Source organism: Lampetra planeri, chromosome 60 (assembly GCF_965212315.1).
Source record: "Lampetra planeri chromosome 60, kcLamPlan1.2.h2, whole genome shotgun sequence".
Classification (NCBI taxonomy): domain Eukaryota; kingdom Metazoa; phylum Chordata; class Hyperoartia; order Petromyzontiformes; family Petromyzontidae; genus Lampetra; species Lampetra planeri.
In genome coordinates this window covers 1-21,853 of record NC_136166.1, presented here as the reverse complement: position 1 = coordinate 21,853, position 21,853 = coordinate 1, and the positions used below count along the sequence as shown (strand labels likewise).

Here is a 21,853-nt window from a genome sequence, read left to right as displayed (position 1 = left end):
GGCGGAGCGCTGGAGCGCCGCGCGAGCTCCACCGGCGCCGCCCTCTTCTTCTCCTCCTCCTCCTCCTCCTCCTCGTCCGCCCGCTGGCTTCTCTCGCCTCCGTCGGTGAGCGAGCGCACCGGCCGCGGGCTCAGCCGGGCCGCGCCGGCGCCCAGGAAGAACGGGTGGCTGCTGAGCAGCAGCTGGTGCTGCTCCCGCACGCCGGCGCCGTCCATGATCGCCGTGGAGTATCGCGGGCCGAGGCGAGCCGACGCCCGCTCCCTCCGCTCCACGGTGCCACCGGCACCGTCGGCGCCGCCGTCGTCGCGAGGGCGGAGCGACGACGACTCCGGCGGCGGCATCGGCGGGTTCCTCGCCTCGACCGCGGTGCAGCCGGTGCCGTTGGCGTCCCCGGCATTGCCGCCGCCGCCGCCGTGCGCGCAACCCGCGGACGGGGAGTCGAGCCGGGACTTGCAGAGGCTCTGCCGGGGGGGGCGGCACGGGCGGCACAGGCGGCAGCGGCTCAACGCTCCACGCCACGAGCGCCCGGCCCGACATGCGCACGCTGCCCCGGTCCAGCACCGCCGCCTCCGCCTCCTTTCCCGCGTCCCGTCGTCCGCCGCCGTCACCGTCGTCGTCGTCACCGTCGTCGCGATCGACGCCGGACTCACGCGGCAGCCGCTGGCGCCCCCTGGACGGCGCCGGCGGCGACTTCGACTCGGGGGTCTCCGTCCCGGAGGGGGTCCCCATCCCAGAGGGGGTCCCCGTGCCGGAGGGGGGTCCCCATGCCGGTACCGGAGGGGGTCCCCGTACCGGTACCGGAGGGGGTCCCCGTGCCGGAGGGGGCGCCCCCGTCGAGGCGGAGCAGCCGGGCCAGGATCCGCTTGCGGTGTCCGGGCAGCTCCACGCCGAGCCGCGCCAGCGCGGCGTCGTCGCAGCCCACCAGGTCGCCGGCGCTGGCGCAGCCGCGGGCGCCCAGCGCGTCGGCGTAGCGGCCGAGGTGCAGGCGCTGGAGCCACGCGGCGAGCGGCTCCCGCAGCCTCGCCCCGCCCCAGTCCTCACGCCGCGCTCCCGACGACGCCGCCTCCTCCTCCGATCTCCGGCTCGGAAGGTCCTCGGCGTTTGCTCCTGCGCCAGGTGGCTCCTCCGTCGTCCCTCCGCAAGGCCGCTCCTCTATCATCTCCTCCTCCTCCATCGTCCCTCTGGGCGTCTCCACCTCCTCCTCCTCCTCGTCCTCCAGTCGTCTGCTCAGAGGGTCACCAGCGTGACCACCTCCTGAAATTGGCTCCTGCGTCCTCCCGCCGCAAGCCTCCTCCACCCTCCGTCCTCCCGAAGCCTCCTCCACCCTCCCTCCTCCCGAAGCCTCCTCCACCCTCCCTCCTCCCGAAGCCTCCTCCACCCTCCCTCCTCCCGAAGCCTCCTCCACCCTCCGTCCTCCCGAAGCCTCCTCCACCCTCCCTCCTCCCGAAGCCTCCTCTACCCCCCGTCCTCCCGAAGCCTCCTCCATGAGTCTCCCTCTGACGTCGTCCCAGCGCTTGCTCTGCTCGTCGGAGAATCTTCTCGAATGGCCCTACTCCATCATCCCCTTTGTGCAGAGGGGGTGGGGGGGGGGCAGATCGAAGAGGGTGGAGGGGGGGGTACGGTGGAATGTTAATAGCTGTCAACCCACACGGTTTAGCACGCAATCTTGTACGGGCCAAATGGAGCTTTCGGTTCCATATAGCGTACAGCCGTTTCAATACCTGCCACAAACAAATGTCTTTGTGTTTCTCCCTCGTGATGGGACTTTGTCGAGGATGAACGTTGAGATTTATGAGGGGCACGGGGTTAACCATTAAGGTCCGAATTGGTGTGCGACAAGGTCGGGCACCGAGAAGGGGTGGGGGCGAAGGGTGCTAGCGGCACAGACGGCGCAAGCGGGAAGGCCGAAGCCACGGCGTGGTCATGCTTGACAGTTGTTTCTCTATTTGAATCTGAACGCGGCGAGTGTTTACCTCTCGGGAAACGTCTGCGTCGCGTGCAGGCAGGCGAAACCGGTTCCATCTCCTGGAGTTAGCGTCTTTATTTTTGGCCAAATATCACAAAACAGGTTGTGGGGCTTCAGGGGGAACCTGCCTGTGCATGCACAGTGCAGGAGCGGACACGGTGGTGCTTCTGCCGGTCACCTCAGTCTCGACAACCCACGGCACCTGCTGGGTCTGTCCCGTGACCTCCTCCTGCACCTAGCCTGGCACAGCAGTCAAACGACGGCACCTGCTGGGTCTGTCCCGTGACCTCCTCCTACACCTAGCCTGGCACAGCAGTCAACCCATGGCACCTGCTGGGTCTGTCCCGTGACCTCCACCTGCACCTAGCCTGGCACGGCAGTCAACCCACAGCACCTGCTGGGTCTGTCCTGTGACCTCCTGTTACACCTAGCCTGGCACAGCAGTCAACCCACGGCACCTGCTGGGCCTGTCCCGTGACCTCCTCCTCATGCACTTAGCCTGGCACAGCAGTCAACCCACGGCACCTGCTGGGTCTGTCCCATGACCTCCTCCTCATGCACATAGCCTGGCACAGCAGTCAACCCACGGCACCTGCTGGGCCTGTCCCGTGACCTTCTCCTCATGCACCTAGCCTGGCACAGCAGTCAACCCACGGCACCTGCTGGGCCTGTCCCGTGACCTCCTCCTGAATGGAGTCTCCCACACTTCACATGATGGTGCACCTAGGCTGGCACAAGCGCCGTGACGATGTCGCTGCCACTTGGAGAACGTTTTTGTGTGGGCGTGCGTGTGTGTGTGCGCGTGTGTGTGTGTGCGTGCGTGTGTGTGCGTGTGTGTGCGCGTGTGTGTGTGTGCGTGCGTGTGTGTGCATGTGTGTGTGCGCGTGTGTGTGTGTGTGCATGCGTGTGTGTGCGTGTGTGTGCGCGTGTGTGTGTGTGCGCGTGTGTGCGTGTGTGAGAGAGAGTTTTGTGTATGTGGGCACTGTTGGGGCAAGCGCTGTTCAAGCGTAAGCAGCACCTATGAAGGGTGGCCAGCACCACGCCCGGCCGCCTTTGTCTCCCCAGTGGCGATGTTTACTGCACACAACGTCAGGCGCTCATTTGAGGCCGAGTCGACCTAGGAGAGACCCAGGACCGGTTCGGACAATCGCCACTGGGTGATGGTGGCCGTGAACGGGAATCGATCTCGGGTCACCTGGGGTTCAGAATGAGAGTATGTATGTGTAGTGGAGGAATCCGATGAGCTATAAAGCACGTCTCCCACAGATGTCAAGTAGTTGCACCACCACGACCATCACCACCACCCCCACCATCACCACCACGACCACCACCACCCACATCACCACCACCATCGCCACCCCCATCACCACCATCACCACCACCACGACCACCACCACGACCATCACCACCACCATCACCATCGCCACCCCCATCACCACCATCACCAACACGACCATCACCACCCACATCACCACCACCCCCATTACCACCACCACCACGACCACCACCACGACCATCACCATCACCACCACCCCCATCACCACCACCACGACCAACCACCACGACCATCACCACCCCCATCGCCACCCCCATCACCACCATCACCACCACGACCATCACCACCCACATCAACATCACCCCCATTACCACCACGACCATCACCACCCACACCCCCATCACCACCATCGCCACGGCCATCACTGCCGATCAAAGTTCACGCCAGTTGTTTAACAGTGGCGACTCGGTGAGATTGGGGTGCGGGGTGGGTGGGGAGGGGTGGAAAGGGGGATAGCGGGGGGAGGGGGTGGGGGCTAGGGGGGGCTGTCACCACAACCATCACCATCACCACCATCATCACCACCATCACCACCATCACCACCACCATCACCATCACCACCACCATCACCACCACCATCACCATCACCACCACCACACAGTCAACCACAGAATGTACCCAGCAGTGAATGCAGTGCCGGATGAAGCGAGTGTGGGGCCTGTAGCTATGATGTTATAAAGGGGCCCTAAATTAAGTAAAAACACTTAAATATTAAAACACAAATGTTTAACTTGCATAGTAAAGTAATTATATATTTTTTATTTGCTATACAGCCGGATGATAACCACAAATCTCTAACCCTAAACACCCAGTCGTTTGTAAAAGTCGAAGGCGGTATAGTACTATAGTAATAGAGCTAGTGCAGAATCACTGAACCGAAATTGACGGCTTGAAAGCATTTAGCGCGGGGCCCTTGAAAGTGCAGGGCCCGTAGCTACTACTTGTGTAGTAGCTACTACACGTGTAGTAGTAGCTACTACATAGTAGTAGTAGCTACTACATAAGTAGCTACTACTGCTACGACAATCCGGCACTGAGTGGATGATGGCGATGATGGAGATGCTGTGAGCCATTATTGCCAGCCCCAGCAGCGCTCTGCAGGGGCTAGAACCATGGACAAAGAATCCACCTTCACCCTGACCCCCCCTGCCCAACCAGCACGGCAACGAGTCACTTCCTACCCAAGTCCCCGCAATAAAAGCCCCTTAACGACTCTTCACCAGCAATAGGGAGCGAACTTTGCACAGATTCTCGTTTTGCGTGACACAAATGGCCCGGCGTGGTGAAGTATGGTCAAACGATTCCCCCCCCCCAACACCGCCCATCCCCACCACCGTGTGAAGGAGGCATTCATCCAGCAGTGGATAGAACACGGCGACGATGACGATCACGCGGTGAGGACCACGTGGGTTAGAGAACACACGCAGCGGTGAGACAGCGTCACGTGGATGAGTGAGATGAGAGGGGAGAGGCAGGAGAGTGCGTGGAGGGGAGTGGAGTGAGATGAGAGGGGAGAGGCAGGAGAGTGCGTGGAGGGGAGTGGAGTGAGATGAGAGGGGAGAGGCAGGAGAGTGCGTGGAGGGGAGTGGAGTGAGATGAGAGGGGAGAGGCAGGAGAGTGCGTGGAGGGGAGTGGAGTGAGATGAGAGGGGAGAGGCAGGAGAGTGCGTGGAGGGGAGTGGAGTGAGATGAGAGGGGAGAGGCAGGAGAGTGCGTGGAGGGGAGTGGAGTGAGATGAGAGGGGAGAGGCAGGAGAGAGCGTGGAGGAGAGTGGAGTGAGATGAGAGGGGAGAGGTAGGAGAGTGAGATGAGAGGGGAGTGAGGCGAGGTGGGAGGAGTTTTGGGGGAGCTGAGGGGAGGGGGTTTGGGGTCATGGGGTCTCATATCCTCCCAGGAAGCGAGTGAGGAGGTGAGTGAGGAGGGGGTGAGTGAGGGGGTGAGTGAGGGGGGTGAGTGAGGAGGTGAGTGAGGAGGAGGTGAGTGAGGAGGGGGTGAGTGAGGGGGGTGAGTGAGGGGGTGAGTGAGGGGTGAGTGAGGAGGTGAGTGAGGAGGAGGTGAGTGAGGAGGAGGTGAGTGAGGGGGTGAGTGAGGGGTGAGTGAGGGGTGAGTGAGGGGTGGGTGAGTGAGGGAGTGAGGGTGTGAGTGAGGGGTGAGTGAGTGACGAGGGGTGAGTGAGTGAGTGAGGGGGTAAGTGAGTGAGTGAGGAGGGGGTGAGTGAGTGAGGAGGGGGTGAGTGAGTGAGGGGGTGAGTGAGTGAGGAGGGGGTGAGTGAGTGAGTGAGGGGGGTGAGTGAGTGAGTGAGGGGGTGAGTGAGTGAGGAGGGGGTGAGTGAGTGAGTGAGGGGGTGAGTGAGTGAGTGAGGAGGGGGTGAGTGAGTGGGGGGGTGAGTGAGGGGGTGAGTGAGGGGGTGAGTGAGTGAGTGAGGAGGGGGTGAGTGAGTGAGGGGGTGAGTGAGTGAGTGAGTGAGGGGGGTGAGTGAGTGAGTGAGTGAAGCGGTGAGTGAGTGAGGGGGTGAGTGAGGTGAGTGAGTGAGTGAGGAGGGGGTGGGTGAGGGGGGTGAGTGAGGGAGTGAGTGAGGGAGTGAATGAGGGGTGAGTGAATGAGGGGTGAGTGAGTGAGGCGGTGAGTGAGGAGGTGAGTGAGTGAGGCGGTGAGTTAGGAGGTGAGGGGGTGAGTGAGTGAGGGGGTGAGTGAGGGGGTGAGTGAGGAGGTGAGTGAGTGAGGAGGGGTGAGTAGGAGGGTGTCATCATCATCCAAGAACTCACACCGACACACTCCTACACACACACAAGCATGCACAAGCACAAACCCACGAACTCACACCCACACACACAAACACACAAAACCACATCTTATCATCTGCCGGTTTCGCAATCACGTCATCATCAGCAACAACATCAATTCCCATCCGTCTTATCATCATCAAGAGCATCATCATCAGACATTCTCGATCCACTGCTGAATGAGGACTTCCCCAGGACCCCCAAACCCCTCGCGATCCCACGATGTAACGAATCCTCAACTAAAAACGATCCTAAGCTAAGAACGATTTTTTTTTGCTTTGTTTTAGTTTACGAGCCGTGAAGCGCTTGACTTTCACAAACGGCGGCTCAACGAGTTTGGCGGACTTCATGATCGCGTGGAGATTTAGAGCGGCACAAGTCAAACACTCCAAACGGGCGACGTGGATTCTTAAACGCGGAGGGGGGGAAACCCGGAGGACCCCGAGACAAAATCCACGCGACCACGCGGAGAGAGAGAGACACGCAAACTCCAAATATACAGCAGCAGGCGTCAGGGTCGGGGTGGAACCCACGACCTCCTGTAGACCAGGCGAGGTAGTCAACATCTCACCAGGGGTGACGACTTCTCTCCTTCGGCTCTCGCTCCGTGCTGAGTCTCGACCGCCCGGCCACCGACCCCCTGATGACCGAGACGCGTCCTGCACGAGCCCCACTCGCCTCTAATCATCACCACCACCACCGCAGTGGTCTATCCACTGCTGAATGAAGATCAGTGATGATGATTCTAGATTTGAAGCTTTCGTGACTGCAAGGATTCATACCCTTAGGTTTTTTCGGTAAAGTCACGTAGGGAAAAATAAATAATAAAATAATAATATAAATAAAATTATAAATCACGACGTTTCGGAGGCAACACAAGTCTCACTGGTCCCGCCTTTATTAATTTCTACCTACGTGACTTTACCGAAAAAACCTAAGATCAGTGATGATGATGATGTCCTCTACCCTGCGTGTGTTCTCTAATCCACGCGTTCATCTCTCCGTCTCTCAGCGTAATCATCACCGTCGCCGTTGTCTATCCACCGCTGAATGAACGCCTCCTTCTCCACCTCCACCACCCCCCGATATTGCAAGCTCAGCGTGTGTGGGTACGTGATATATTCATTTCCCCCCCCCTCCCCAGCTCTCTGCTAAAGTTATTCATCAAGAGCTCGGGGTGTGGGTGGCGCGACTCGTCGTGCACGGCTCTCGCACCGGAGCGCGCAGTGTGGAATTAGCTGAGCGTGCAGTGTGTCCTTCCCCCGGTCTCCCCAGACATACTCCGCATGCCACAGGACCCAGCTTGGTGATTCACAGGTCTGGAGTTAGCAGCAGCAGCGATAACAAAGACGGTTCTGTCCGTGTGCTCCTGCCACCCGTTGGCGTACTGGAAGTGGGTCCCTCTCGTCGGCTGGGTTTCGATATGCGGTGGTCGGATAATGAGTCGGGCTTGCTTGGAGCAATGCGGGTGAACTGAAAGATGTTTACAGTGGAGGCACAGCTGACTCTGCTGACAAGGCCGATGATGTTATTGTTATCGTCACCACCATCGACAACAACATCACTACCACCAGCATCATCAATCACCACCACCACCATCATTCACCCCTACCAACACCACCACCATCATCATCACCACCACCACCAGCATCACCACCACAACCACCATCATCATCATCACCACCACCATCATCATCATCACCACCACCAGCATCACCACCACAACAACCACCACGACCAATCATCACCACCATGATCAACCCCATCGCCACCACGTCCACCGCCTCGCCAAGAGAAGGCAGTACAGCAAGTAAGACGAACCATCACCTCCATCTGTACGCGTGGGTGGGTGAGGGATAGCGCGTTTCCCCCTCGCGCAGGGCAATGGGTTGTCTCCGGGCGCTCCGCTTTCCTCCTCCCCACGTGAATAGCAAACAACAACAACCACCACCATCATCACCACCACCACCATCATCACCACCACCATCATCATCACCACCACCACCACCATCATCACCACCACCACCACCATCATCATCACCACCACCACCACCATCATCACCACCACCACCATCATCACCACCACCACCATCATCATCACCACCACCACCATCATCACCACCACCACCATCATCACCACCATCATCATCATCACCACCACCATCATCACCACCACCACCACCACCACCATCATCACCACCATCATCATCATCCCCACCACCATCATCATCACCACCACCATCATCACCACCACCACCACCATCATCATCATCACCACCATCATCACCACCATCATCATCATCACCACCACCATCATCATCACCACCACCACCACCATCATCACCACCACCACCACCATCATCACCACCACCACCACCATCATCACCACCACCACCACCACCATCATCACCACCACCATCATCATCATCACCACCACCACCACCATCATCATCACCACCACCACCACCATCATCACCACTACCACCACCACGACTCGCCATGCCATCGGCTGAGCGCGTTGTGCCCATGGACACCGCAGTGTGGCGGCAGTGGCAGCACCACCCCTCCTCCCCCTCTGGCCAGGTGCTGCCTGCAGGCCCTAGGGCCCTGCTGCTGCTGTTGTTACTGCTGCTGCTGTCGCTGATACTGCTGCTGCTGCTCTTGTCACTGCTGCTGCTGCCACTGCTGCTGCTACCGCTGTTGCTGCTGCCCCGTATCGCAAGAGGATGTTTTGCTTACATTTCTGATGACACAAAGTGGCCCTTTTAGTTCTCGCAGGCCCCAAGGCACAGTGCCGACTGTGGTCAAGTGGATAATACGGCCCTGGTGGGTAGGTGAGTGGGTGGCTAGGTGAGTGGCTGGGTGAGTGGGTGGCGAGGTGAGTGGGTGGCTAGGTGAGTGGGTGAGTTAGTGGCTGGGTAAGTGGATGAGTGGCTTGGAGAGTGGGTGGGTGAGTGGGTGGGTGGGTGAGTGGGTGGGTGAGTGAGTGGGTGGGTGAGTGAGTGGGTGGGTAGGTGAGTGGGTGGGTAGGTGAGTGGGTGAGTTAGTGGGTGGCGAGGTGAGTGGGTGGCTGGGTGAGTGGGTGAGTGAATGGGTGGCGAGGTGAGTGGGTGAGTGAGTGGGTGAGTGAGTGGCTGGTTAAGTGGATGAGTGGCTTGGAGAGTGGGTGAATGAGTGGGTGGGTGAGTGGCTGAGTGAGTGGATGAGTGGGCGAGTGGCTGGGTGAGTGGGTGAATGAATGAGTGAGTGGGTGAGTGGGTGAGTGAGCGAGTGGCTTGGTGAGTGGATGAGTGAGCGAGTGGCTTGGTGAGTGGATGAGTGAGTGAGTGGTTGGGTGAGTGGATGAGTGAGGGGGGTGGCGAGGTGAAAGGCTGAGGGAGTGACTGGGTAAGTGAGTGACTGGGTGAGTGAGTGGCTGGGTAAGTGGATGAGTGAGGGGGGTGGCTAGGTGACTGGGTGAGTGAGTGGCTGGGTGAGTGGATGAGTGCGTGGGTGTGTGGATGAGTGAGTGGGTGGTGAGGTGAGTGGGTGAGTGAGTGAGTGGCTGGGTGAGTGAGTGGGTAAGTGAGTGACTGGGTGAGTGAGTGGCTGGGTAAGTGGATGAGTGAGCGAGTGTCTAGGTGACTGGGTGAGTGGCTGGGTGAGTGAGGGGGTGGCTAGATGACTGGGTGAGTGAGTGGCTGGGTGTCTGCGTGAGTGAGTGGGTGACTGCGTGAGTGAGTGGCTTGGTGAGTGAGTAGGCCCCTAGGCACAGAGCCTACTGTGGTCTATTGGATAAGACGACCCTGCCACTAGACTACACGTGGCGACGATGCTGTGAATCGTGACGATGGCGATGATAATGATGACCACGATGAGCACGATGACCATGATGATGATGTTGCTGATCACGATTCCTAAAAATCACCGAAGGTGGAGTGCGGAGGAAGGAGCGGGGGTCGTGGGGGGTCGAGGGGTGGGGGTCGTGGGGGGGTCGAGGGGTGGGGGTCGTGGGGGGGTCGAGGGGTGGGGGGTCGTGGGGGGGTCGGTTGGGGAATGGGGGAAGGGCCGGGGGGGGGGGCAGGAAAGGAACCGGGAGGAGGGGGGGATGGAAAGGACGGAAACGGCCAAAGGAATCCTGGCTCACACGCACGCACACATGTAGACACACACACATGTAGACACACACACACATGTAGACACACACACACATGTAGACACACACACACACGTGTAGACACACACATGTAGACACACACATGTAGACACACACACATGTAGACACACACACACACGTGTAGACACACACATGTAGACACACACATGTAGACACACACATGTACACACACACACACACGTCAACACACACACGTAGACACACACACACACGTAGACACACACACAAAGACAAAGGTCCGCCTTATATCTTCACGAGACGCGCCTGGGGGCAGGTAGTAGTAGCAGCACCTCGGAGGGTCACACACGTGGGGAGTGGGGGGGGGTGACCACTAGCACCGCGCCCGACCGCCTTTGTCTCCCCAGTGGCGATGTTTACTACACACCGCACCAGGTACTCATTTGAGGCCGAGTCGACCTAGGGGAGGCCCAGGACCGGTTCAGATAATCGTCACCGGTGTTGGCCGTGAGCGGGAATCGAACTCGGGTCGCCGGGTTCGTAGCACAGCGTGGCGCTAACCGCTGCACCACCGCTCCTCACACAGACACACACAGACTCACAGAGACACACACACAGATACACACACACAGACACACACACAGACACACACACACACACGCAGACACACACACACACACGCAGACACACACACAGACACACACACACAGACACACACACACACAGACACACACACACACAGACACACACACACACAGACACACACACACACAGACACACACACACACACAGACACACACACACAGACACACACACACACAGACACACACAGACACACACACACACAGACACACACACACACAGACACACACACACACAGACACACACACACACAGACACACACACACACAGACACACACACACACACAGACACACACACACACACAGACACACACACACACAGACACACACACACAGACACACACACAGACACACACACACAGACACACACACATACATACACAGACACACACAGACACACACACGCAGGCTAAAACAAAACATTTCCTCGGTGGTGAGGACGTGGAACAGGACATGAGATAATGCCCATTGAAGAAAAAAAAACCCACACAAAGACAAAGCGACCCGCATAGCCTCAACAGGCTGTAGGGGCAAGTGCTGCTGTTAGCGAGGAGTAGCACCACGTCTAAGAAGGCCGGCACGGCACACGAGGGACTTGGGGGGTGGTCAGCACCACGCCCGGCCGCCTTTGTCTCCCTGGTGGCCAAGTTCACAGATCGCACCAAGTGCTCATTTGAGTCGACATAGGGGACATTCACACACACACACGAATTCACTCACACACACGAATTCACACACACACACGAACTCACTCACACACGAACGCACGAACTCACATACACACACAAACCCACGAACTCACACACACACACAAACCCCCCCACACACACAAACCCACACACACACACACAAACCCACACACACACACACAAACCCACGAACTCACACACACAAACCCCCCCACACACACAAACCCCCACACACACACAAACCCCCCCACACACACAAACCCCCTCACACACACACAAACCCCCACACACACACAAACCCCCCCACACACACAAACCCCCCCACACACAAACCCCCCCACACACACAAACCCACACACACACAAACCCACACACACACACAAACCCACACACACACACAAACCCGCAAACTCACACACAAACACACACACACACAAATCCACGAACTCGCACACAAACCCACACACACACACAAACCCACACACACACACAAACCCACACACACAAACCCACACACAAACCCACACACAAACCCACACACACAAACCCACACACACACAAACCCACACACACACAAACCCACACACACACAAACCCACGAACTCACACACAAACCCACACACACACAAACCCACACACACACAAACCCACACACACACACAAACCCACGAACACACACACAAACCCACCCACACACACACACCCACGAACTCAAACCCACGAACTCACTCACACACCACCACCACCAAACCACAACCCATCCATTGGCGGTTTCACAATTTCGTAATCTGCAACCTCAACCATCCTCCGTCTTATCAACATCTTCAACAACATCCGCGCTCGATCCACTGCTGGATGAATGCCTCCCCAAGCCTCCCCCCCCTCTCTCTCTCTCCTGCTGATGTAGCGATCCGCCCAGCAGCAGCGACTCCCTACACCCCGCGAGGCCAGATCATTCTCGCTCCATCTCCTCCCAAGGGGACGTCGCTCGGACGCGTTCCATTGGCTTCAACTCGCTTGGACAATCGTCACCCATAGCCATCGTCACCCCCATAGCCTCATTCACGTGTTTTATTGCATCAGGATCTGTGTTGATATTTCTCGAGAAATCCGATGAGCTATGAAGCTCTTTCGTCATCGGTGTCGAGTCGGGGGGGGGGGGGGCACGCGGTGAGGACGTGACTACAACAGCCACACAAACACAACAACAACCACACAAACACAACAACAACCACACAAACAACAACAACCACACAAACAACAACAACCACACAATCACAACAACAACACAAACACAACAACAACCACACAAACACAACAACACCCCTACCAACTCCACCACCACCACCATCATCATCACCCCTACCAACTCCACCATCATCACCCCTACCAACTCCACCATCATCACCCCTACCAACTCCACCACCATCATCATCACCCCTACCAACTCCACCATCATCACCCCTACCAACTCCACCACCACACCATCATCATCACCCCTACCAACACCACCATCATTCACCCCTACCAACACCATCATTATCACCCCTACCAACACCATCATCACCATCATTATCACCCCTACCAACTCACCACCATCATCATCACCTCTACCACCACCACCATCATCATGCCTACCAAACCCACCATCATCACCCCTACCACCACCACCACCACCATCAATCACCACCACTATCACCACTACCATCATCACAACCTCCATCAATCACCACCACCACCATCATCACCACTATCACCACCACCATCATTCACCCCTACCAACACCACCATCACCACCACCACCATCATCATCACCCCTACCAACACCACCACCACCACCATCATCATCACCACCACCACCATCATCACCCCTACCAACACCAACACCACCACCACCATCATCATCATCACCTCTACCACCACCACCATCACCACCACCATCATCATTCACCCCCTACCAACACCACCATCACCACCACCACCATCACCCCTACCAACACCACCACCATCACCCCTACCAACACCACCATCATCACCCCTACCAACACACCACCTCATCACCCCTATCAACACCACCACCACCATCACCACCACCACCACCCCCTACCACCACCATTATCACCACTATCACCACTATCACCACCACCATCACCCCTACCACCACCATCATCGCATTAAACGCACGCCTCCTCGGGGTGATGGGAAGACAAAGGCGGCCGGGCGTGGTCCAGGCCACACCTGGCCTTAATAGGTGCTCGCTAACAGCACTCGTCCCAACAGCCCGTGTGGGCTACACGGGGTATCTTTGTCTTTGGTTCATGAATGATGGTGGTGAGTGATGATGCTAACGACGATGTTGATGGTGATGTTAGGATGGTGTTAGTAATGATGATGTTAGTGATGGTGATGTTAGGATGATGTTAGTAATGATGATGTAAGTGATGGTGATGTTAGTGATGGTGGTGTTAGTGATGATGATGTTAGTGATGGTGATGTGATGGTGATGTTAGTAGTAATGATGTTAGTAGTGATGGTGATGTTACTGATGATGATGTTAGTGATGTTGATGGTGTTAGTAGTAATGATGGTAATGTGATGATGATGTTAGTAATGGTGATGTGATGGTGATGTGATGGTGATGTGATGATGTCAATCACGGTGGCGATTGTGCGAGGGGCGTGCGTGATGGCGATGGGGGGAGTTGATCGTCCAGGTTCGATCCACTGCTGCATGAACATCAATGTTATGATGAAGATGTCTCCCCCCCTACGCGTGTAACCGACAGTCATCATGCTCTGCCCACAGCAGGTCTAGCCGAACCCACCTCCAACTGCTGCTGTTGTTGTGGCCGAAGTTGTGCTAGTTGTTGTTGAGTTGTGGTGGTAGTTGCGGTAGGCAGTGAGTGGTTCTTGTTGTGGAAGTTGCTGGGTGGCTGGCCGATGTCGGAGTGTCACTTTGAGACGAAGGCGTTTAGACAAATCCCGGCCTCGCCATCACCTCGCCCATCACCCTCGCCACACTCGCCATCACACGCCAACTCCACACCCATCACACGCCAACTCCACACCCTGCCTCACGCATTCCTCCCCCAGCTCCTCCCCCCACCTCCATCTCCCTCCCTTCCTCCACTCTCCCTCTCTCTCCATCTCCCCCCTGCCCCCCTCTGTCTCATCCTCATCCTCCTCCTCTCATCTCTGCCTCTCTCCTCCCCAACCGCACCCCACACACACACGGACCCCCACCCTGCTCACCAGAGGTCGCAAACGGGTTTTGATTCCTTACCCGTACCCCGGCCGCACCAGGGTCGCAAACGGGTACCCGTTTGCGACCCTGGTGCTCACCCCCTCCCCCCTCTCTCACCCCTCCCCCTCTCACCTCCCCCCCTCTCACCCCCCCCTCTCACCCCCCCCCCCCTCTCAACCCCCCCTCTCACCCCCCCCTCACCCCCCCTCTCACCCCCTCTCACCCTCCCTCTCACCCCCCCTCTCACCTCCCCCTCTCTCCCCCCCTCTCACCCCCTCTCACCCTCCCTCTCACCCCCTCTCACCCCCTCTCACCCTCCCTCACCCCCCCTCTCACCCCCCCTCACCCCCCCTCTCACCCTCCCTCTCACCCCCTCTCACCCCCCTCTCACCCTCCCTCTCACCCCCTCTCACCCCCCTCTCACCTCCCCCTCACCCCCCCTCTCACCCTCCCTCACCCCCCCTCTCACCCTCCCTCTCACCCCCTCTCACCCCCCCTCTCACCCTCCCTCTCACCCCCCTCTCACCCCCTCTCACCCTCCCTCTCACCCCCTCTCACCCCCCTCTCACCTCCCCCTCACCCCCCCTCTCACCCCCCCCCTCACCCCCCCCCCTCACCCCCCCTCTCACCCCCTCTCACCCTCCCTCTCACCCCCCTCTCACCTCCCCCTCTCTCCCCCCCTCTCACCCCCTCTCACCCTCCCTCTCACCCCCCTCTCACCTCCCCCCTCTCTCCCCCCCTCTCACCCCCCCCTCTCACCCCCCTCTCACCCCCCTTTCACCCCCCTCTCACCCCCCCTCTCACCTCCCCCCTCTCTCCCCCCCTCTCACCCCCCTCTCACCCCCCCTCTCACCCCCCTCTCACCCCCTCTCACCTCGCCCTCACCTCCCTCTCTGTCACATCTACTCCCTCCTTGGGGCCGTCCATAAATGACGTCACGCACCTAGGGTGGGGGGGGGTGTCAGACATTTGTGACGTCATATTTGAGGGGGGGGTCTGATTTTTTGTGACGCCGTGTGACGAAGGGGGGGGGGTCAAAAATCGTTCAAATTCGCGTGACGTCATTTATGGACGCCCCCCCTTCCCCCCATGTCCCTCTCCTGCATCTCGCTTGCTCCAGCTCCTCACACGGAACCCCCTTCTCGCCCCCCCTCTCCTCCCTCTCCTCTCCCATCTCTCCTCCCTCTCGATCTCCCTCCACCCTCATCTCCCCCAACCCTCTTCACCTCCCCTGTCTCTCCCATCAATACGTCTCCCCCTCTCCCTCCATCCGCATCTCTGCTTACTCCATCCTGTTTCTCAAAACATTCACCGGCTGAGTTTCAGATATACAACAAGTGTGACAGGGTGGGGTCTCTGTGTGAGTCTGTGGGTCTCTGTGTGAGTCTATGGGTCTGTGTGAGTCTGTGGGTCTCTGTGTGAGTCTGTGGGTCTCTGTGTGAGTCTGTGGATCTCTGTGTGAGTCTATGGGTCTCTGTGTGAGTCTATGGGTCTCTGTGTGAGTCTATTGGTCTATGCTTGAGTCTATGGGTCTTTGTGTGAGTCTATGGGTCTCTGTGTAAGTCTACGGGTCTCTGTGTAAGTCTATGGGTCTCTGTGCGAGTCTATGGGTCTCTGTGTGTGTATAAGGGTCTCTGTGCAAGTCTATGGGTCTCTGTGTCAGTCTATGGGTCTCTGTGCGAGTTTGTGGGTCTCTGTTTGAGTCTACGGGTCTCTGTGTGAGTCTGTGGGTCTCTGTGTGAGTCTATTGGTCTCTGCGTGAGTCTATGGGTCTCTGTGTGAGTCTGTGGGTCTCTGTGCGAGTCTATGGGTCTCTATGTGTGTCTATGGGGCTCTGTGCGAGTCTATTGGTCTCTGCGTGAGTCTATGGGTCTCCGTGTGTGTCCTATGGGTCTCTGTGTAAGTATACGGGGTCTCTGTGTAAGTATATGGGTTTCTGTGTAAGTCTATGGGTTTCTGTGTGAGTCTGTGGGTCTGTGTGTGAGTCTATGGGTCTCTGTGCGAGTCTATGGGTCTCTGCGTGAGTCTATGGGTCTCTGCGTGAGTCTATGGGTCTCTGTGTGAGTCTGTGGGTTTCTGTGTCAGTCTATGGGTCTGTGTGAGTCTATTGGTCTCTGTGTGAGTCTGTGGGTCTCTGTGCGAGTCTATGGGTCTCTGTGTCAGTCTATGGGTCTGTGTGAGTCTATTGGTCTCTGTGTGAGTCTGTGGGTCTCTGTGCGAGTCTATGGGTCTATGTGTGTGTCTATGGGTCTCTGTGTGAGTCTATGGGTCTCTGTGTGAGTCTATGAGTCTCTGTGCGAGTCTGTGGGTCTCTGTGTGAGTCTATGAGTCTCTGTGTGAGTCTATGGGTCTCTGTGTGAGTCTATGAGTCTCTGTGCGAGTCTGTGGGTCTCTGTGTGAGTCTATGGGGCTCCGTAAAGGGGCGTGGAGTGAGGGGTCACGTGACGAGTAAGCCCCGCCCACGAGGCCTAGCTCCGTGCGAAGCCTCAACTGAGACTAAGTCTCACAGACGACACACACAGACAACGATACACAGAGACACACACACACAGACACACACACAGACAACAATACACAGAGGCAACGACACACACAGAGGCAACGACACACACATAGACACACAGATAAAGACACACACACAGAGACACACACACAGACACACACAGAGACAACGCACATCCGGCGCAGCGAGAGACGGTGAGTCTTAAAGAGTGAGGCTCGTTCTATGGGTGTCTATGGGTCTCTGTGGGTCTAAGGGTCTCTATGGGTGTCTATGGGTCTCTGTGAGTCTTCGGGTCGCTATGGGTGTCTATGGGTCTCTGTGGGTCTAAGGGTCTCTATGGGTGTCTATGGGTCTCTGTGAGTCTTCGGGTCGCTATGGGTGTCTATGGGTCTCTGTGGGTCTAAGGGTCTCTATGGGTGTCTATGGGTCTCTGTGAGTCTCAGGGTGAGGCTCGCTCTATGGATGTCTGTGGGTCTCTGTGAGTTTGTCTCTAAGTTTGTCTCTGTGAGTTGTTTATCTCTGTGAGTTTATCTCTGTGAGTTTCTGTGTGAGTTTATTTCTGTGAGTTTCTGTGTGAGTTTATTTCTGTGAGTTTATCTCTGTGAGTTTATGTGTGAGTTTATCTCTCTGAGTTTATCTCTGTGAGTTTCTGTGAGTTTATTTCTCTGAGTTTATCTCTGTGAGTTTATTTCTGTGAGTTTCTGTGTGAGTTTATTTCTGTGAGTTTATCTCTGTGAGTTTATGTGTGAGTTTATCTCTCTGAGTTTATCTCTGTGAGTTTCTGTGTGAGTTTCTGTGTGAGTTTATCTCTGTGAGTTTCTGTGTGAGTTTATCTCTGTGAGTTTATCTCTGTGAGTTTCTGTGTGAGTTTATCTCTGTGAGTTTATCTCTGTGAGTTTCTGTGTGAGTTTATCTCTGTGAGTTTCTGTGTGAGTTTATTTCTGTGAGTTTATCTCTGTGAGTTTCTGTGTGAGTTTATCTCTGTGAGTTTATCTCTGTGAGTTTCTGTGTGAGTTTATTTCTGTGAGTTTATCTTTGTGAGTTTCTGTGTGAGTTTATCTCTGTGAGTTTTATCTCTGTGAGTTTCTGTGTGAGTTTATCTCTGTGAGTTTATCTCTGTGAGTTTCTGTGTGAGTTTATTTCTGTGAGTTTATCTCTGTGAGTTTATCTCTGTGAGTTTATCTCTGTGAGTTTATCTCTGTGAGTTTCTGTGTGAGTTTATCTCTGTGAGTTTTCTGTGTGAGTTTATCTCTGTGAGTTTATCTCTGTGAGTTTCTGTGTGAGTTTATCTCTGTGAGTTTCTGTGTGAGTTTATTTCTGTGAGTTTATCTCTGTGAGTTTCTGTGTGAGTGTATCTCTGTGAGTTTATCTCTGTGAGTTTATCTCTGTGAGTTTCTGTGTGAGTTTATCTCTGTGAGTTTATCTCTGTGAGTTTCTGTGTGAGTTTATCTCTCTGAGTTTATCTCTGTGAGTTTCTGTGTGAGTTTATTTCTCTGAGTTTATCTCTGTGAGTTTATTTCTGTGAGTTTCTGTGTGAGTTTATTTCTGTGAGTTTATCTCTGTGAGTTTATGTGTGAGTTTATCTCTCTGAGTTTATCTCTGCGAGTTTCTGTGTGAGTTTCTGTGTGAGTTTATCTCTGTGAGTTTATCTCTGTGAGTTTCTGTGTGAGTTTCTGTGTGAGTTTATCTCTGTGAGTTTATCTCTGTGAGTTTCTGTGTGAGTTTATCTCTGTGAGTTTATCTCTGTGAGTTTCTGTGTGAGTTTATCTCTGTGAGTTTATCTCTGTGAGTTTCTGTGTGAGTTTATCTCTGTGAGGTTCTGTGTGAGTTTATTTCTGTGAGTTTATCTCTGTGAGTTTCTGTGTGAGTTTATCTCTGTGAGTTTATCTCTGTGAGTTTCTGTGTGAGTTTATTTCTGTGAGTTTATCTCTGTGAGTTTCTGTGTGAGTTTATCTCTGTGAGTTTATCTCTGTGAGTTTCTGTGTGAGTTTATCTCTGTGAGTTTATCTCTGTGAGTTTCTGTGTGAGTTTATTTCTGTGAGTTTATCTCTGTGAGTTTCTGTGTGAGTTTATTTCTGTGAGTTTATCTCTGTGAGTTTCTGTGTGAGTTTATCTCTGTGAGTTTATCTCTGTGAGTTTATCTCTGTGAGTTTTCTGTGTGAGTTTATCTCTGTGAGTTTCTGTGTGAGTTTATCTCTGTGAGTTTATCTCTGTGAGTTTCTGTGTGAGTTTATCTCTGTGAGTTTCTGTGTGAGTTTATTTCTGTGAGTTTATCTCTGTGAGTTTCTGTGTGAGTTTATCTCTGTGAGTTTATCTCTGTGAGTTTCTGTGTGAGTTTATCTCTGCTGTGAGTTTCTGTGTGAGTTTATCTCTGTGAGTTTATCTCTGTGAGTTTCTGTGTGAGTTTATCTCTGTGAGTTTCTGTGTGAGTTTATTTCTGTGAGTTTATCTCTGTGAGTTTCTGTGTGAGTTTATCTCTCTGAGTTTATCTCTGTGAGTTTCTGTGTGAGTTTATCTCTGTGAGTTTATCTCTGTGAGTTTCTGTGTGAGTTTATTTCTGTGAGTTTATCTCTGTGAGTTTTCTGTGTGAGTTTATCTCTGTGAGTTTATCTCTGTGAGTTTATCTCTGTGAGTTTCTGTGTGAGTTTATCTCTGTGAGTTTATCTCTGTGAGTTTCTGTGTGATGCTATCGCAGTTGGCCGTGATGATGATGATGGTGGTGGTGGTGCTGATTACGGTAGTGATGGTGTTGATGGTGCCTATTAAGGTAGTGATGGTGTTGATGGTGATGTTAACAATGTTGAGTGGTGTTGCTGATGAAAGTGATGTTCATGTTGATGTTTGTTATAATGTTGACCTCGGATGAGCATGGTTGGCTATGTTGATGATGTTCACGTTGACGATGTTGCTGGTAATGTTTGTGATGATGTTTGTGATGATGTTAGTGATTATATTAGTGACTAGCTGTACTACCCCCGGGACTTGTATTCACCACACCCAGCCGCCTTTGTCTCCCCCAGTGGCGATGTTCACACCACACCAGTTACTCATTTGAGGCCGAGTCGACCTAGGGGAGGCCCAGGACCGGTTCAAATAATCGTCACCGGTGGTGGCCGTGAGCGGGAATCGAACTCGGGTCGCTACACTACAATGCGTTACGCTTCCACGTGCGCGGGTCACGTGACACATTTGACGTCACAGCTCACTTGCCGTGCAATAAAATCCATGCATTATTGAGCCCCCCCCCCCCCCCCCCCAAAAAAGTGTATTTTTTATAATTGTTTCATGGTGTACAGTCTGGAAAGTACCCACATGGCAAATTTCAAGATTGTTGCATGTCGGGAAGTACGCTAAACATTTTGAACAGACGTACATAATGCCATCGTACTCGCAGCACCACGTTTTCTTTTGGACCACTCATTGATATGCTAATTTTTTCTAACCCCCCTCCCTCTCTCTGCCTCCGCCCCCCCCTCTGTCTATTTAAGGCCACCCCACAGAGACGATCACCCCTCTCTGTCACCTGTGTTGCTCTCGCTATGTATGTATCTTGTGATATCTGTCTGCTAATATGTCTGTCTATAGTTTTCTGGTTAGATATTATGTCGCTATTTCATTATACCTGATGATGATTGCTTGTGTTGCAATCGAAACGTCGTATTCTATTATTTAATTTAATTTATTATTTTATCTTTAGACGTGACTTAACCGAAAGAACCAAATAATAATTCCTGCAGTCACGAAAGTTCTAAAATTAAGACATAATCACAACTTTGCCTTTTATATACACGATGTTAGTTATGATCACATTGGTATGTTGGTGATGAAGTTAGTGATGCTGTTAGTATGTTGGTGATGATGTGAGTGATGATGGTGATGATGATGTTGATGATGTTGGTGATGATGTTGGTGATGATGTTAGTATGCTGGTGATGAAGTTAGTGATGGCATGAGTGATGGTGTTAGCATGTTGGTGTTGATGTGAGTGATGGTGATACTGGGCTGTTGGAGGGCAGTCGCCCTCCAACAACAACGGAGGGCGGAGGAGCGACGCTCACAACAACGAGCGGAGTGCCGGGTGGCTAAAGCACAGCAAGTTGGTACAGTAGGGGGCACAGGTGGTGCATCAGCCAGTCATCTCGGTCATCTCAGTCAGTCGACCCGTGGCACCTGCTGGGGTCTGCCCCGTGACCCTCCTGCCAGCGGCGTTCGACACCTTCACGTGCCCTCAAGGTGCACATGGCCTGGCACAAGCGTCGTGGTGACGTCACCCCCGCCACTTAGTGGCGAATGACGGTTGTTGTTGTGATGGTGATGTCGATGATGATGATGTGAGTGGTGGTGTTAGCATGTTGGTGTTGATGTGAGTGATGGTGATGTCGATGATGATGTTGATGATGATGATGACGATGATGTTGGCAACCCCTCTCTCAGCTGGCCATGAACGCTCTCTCGGCGCTGCCCATCGTCGATGATGTGAGTGATGATGATGTGAGTGATGGTGATGATGTTGATGATGTTGATGATGATGATGTTGATGATGTTGGTGACCCTCTCCCCCAGCTGGCCATGAACGCT

At 54.7% G+C, this 21,853-nt stretch overlaps 1 protein-coding gene across 1 annotated transcript; it reads right to left on the bottom strand.

Moving 5' to 3' along the window:
* Positions 1 to 548: 548 nt before the first annotated feature.
* Positions 549 to 14,624, bottom strand: LOC144736335 (uncharacterized). Its single transcript, XM_078618997.1, has 2 exons — positions 14,354 to 14,624; positions 549 to 1,564 (listed from the first exon to the last, which is right to left on the bottom strand). Exon 2 carries the CDS (start codon positions 1,484 to 1,486, stop codon positions 647 to 649), a length of 840 nt encoding a protein of 279 aa, XP_078475123.1. The 5' UTR covers positions 1,487 to 1,564; positions 14,354 to 14,624; the 3' UTR covers positions 549 to 646.
* Between the last annotated feature and the right edge of the window lie 7,229 nt (positions 14,625 to 21,853).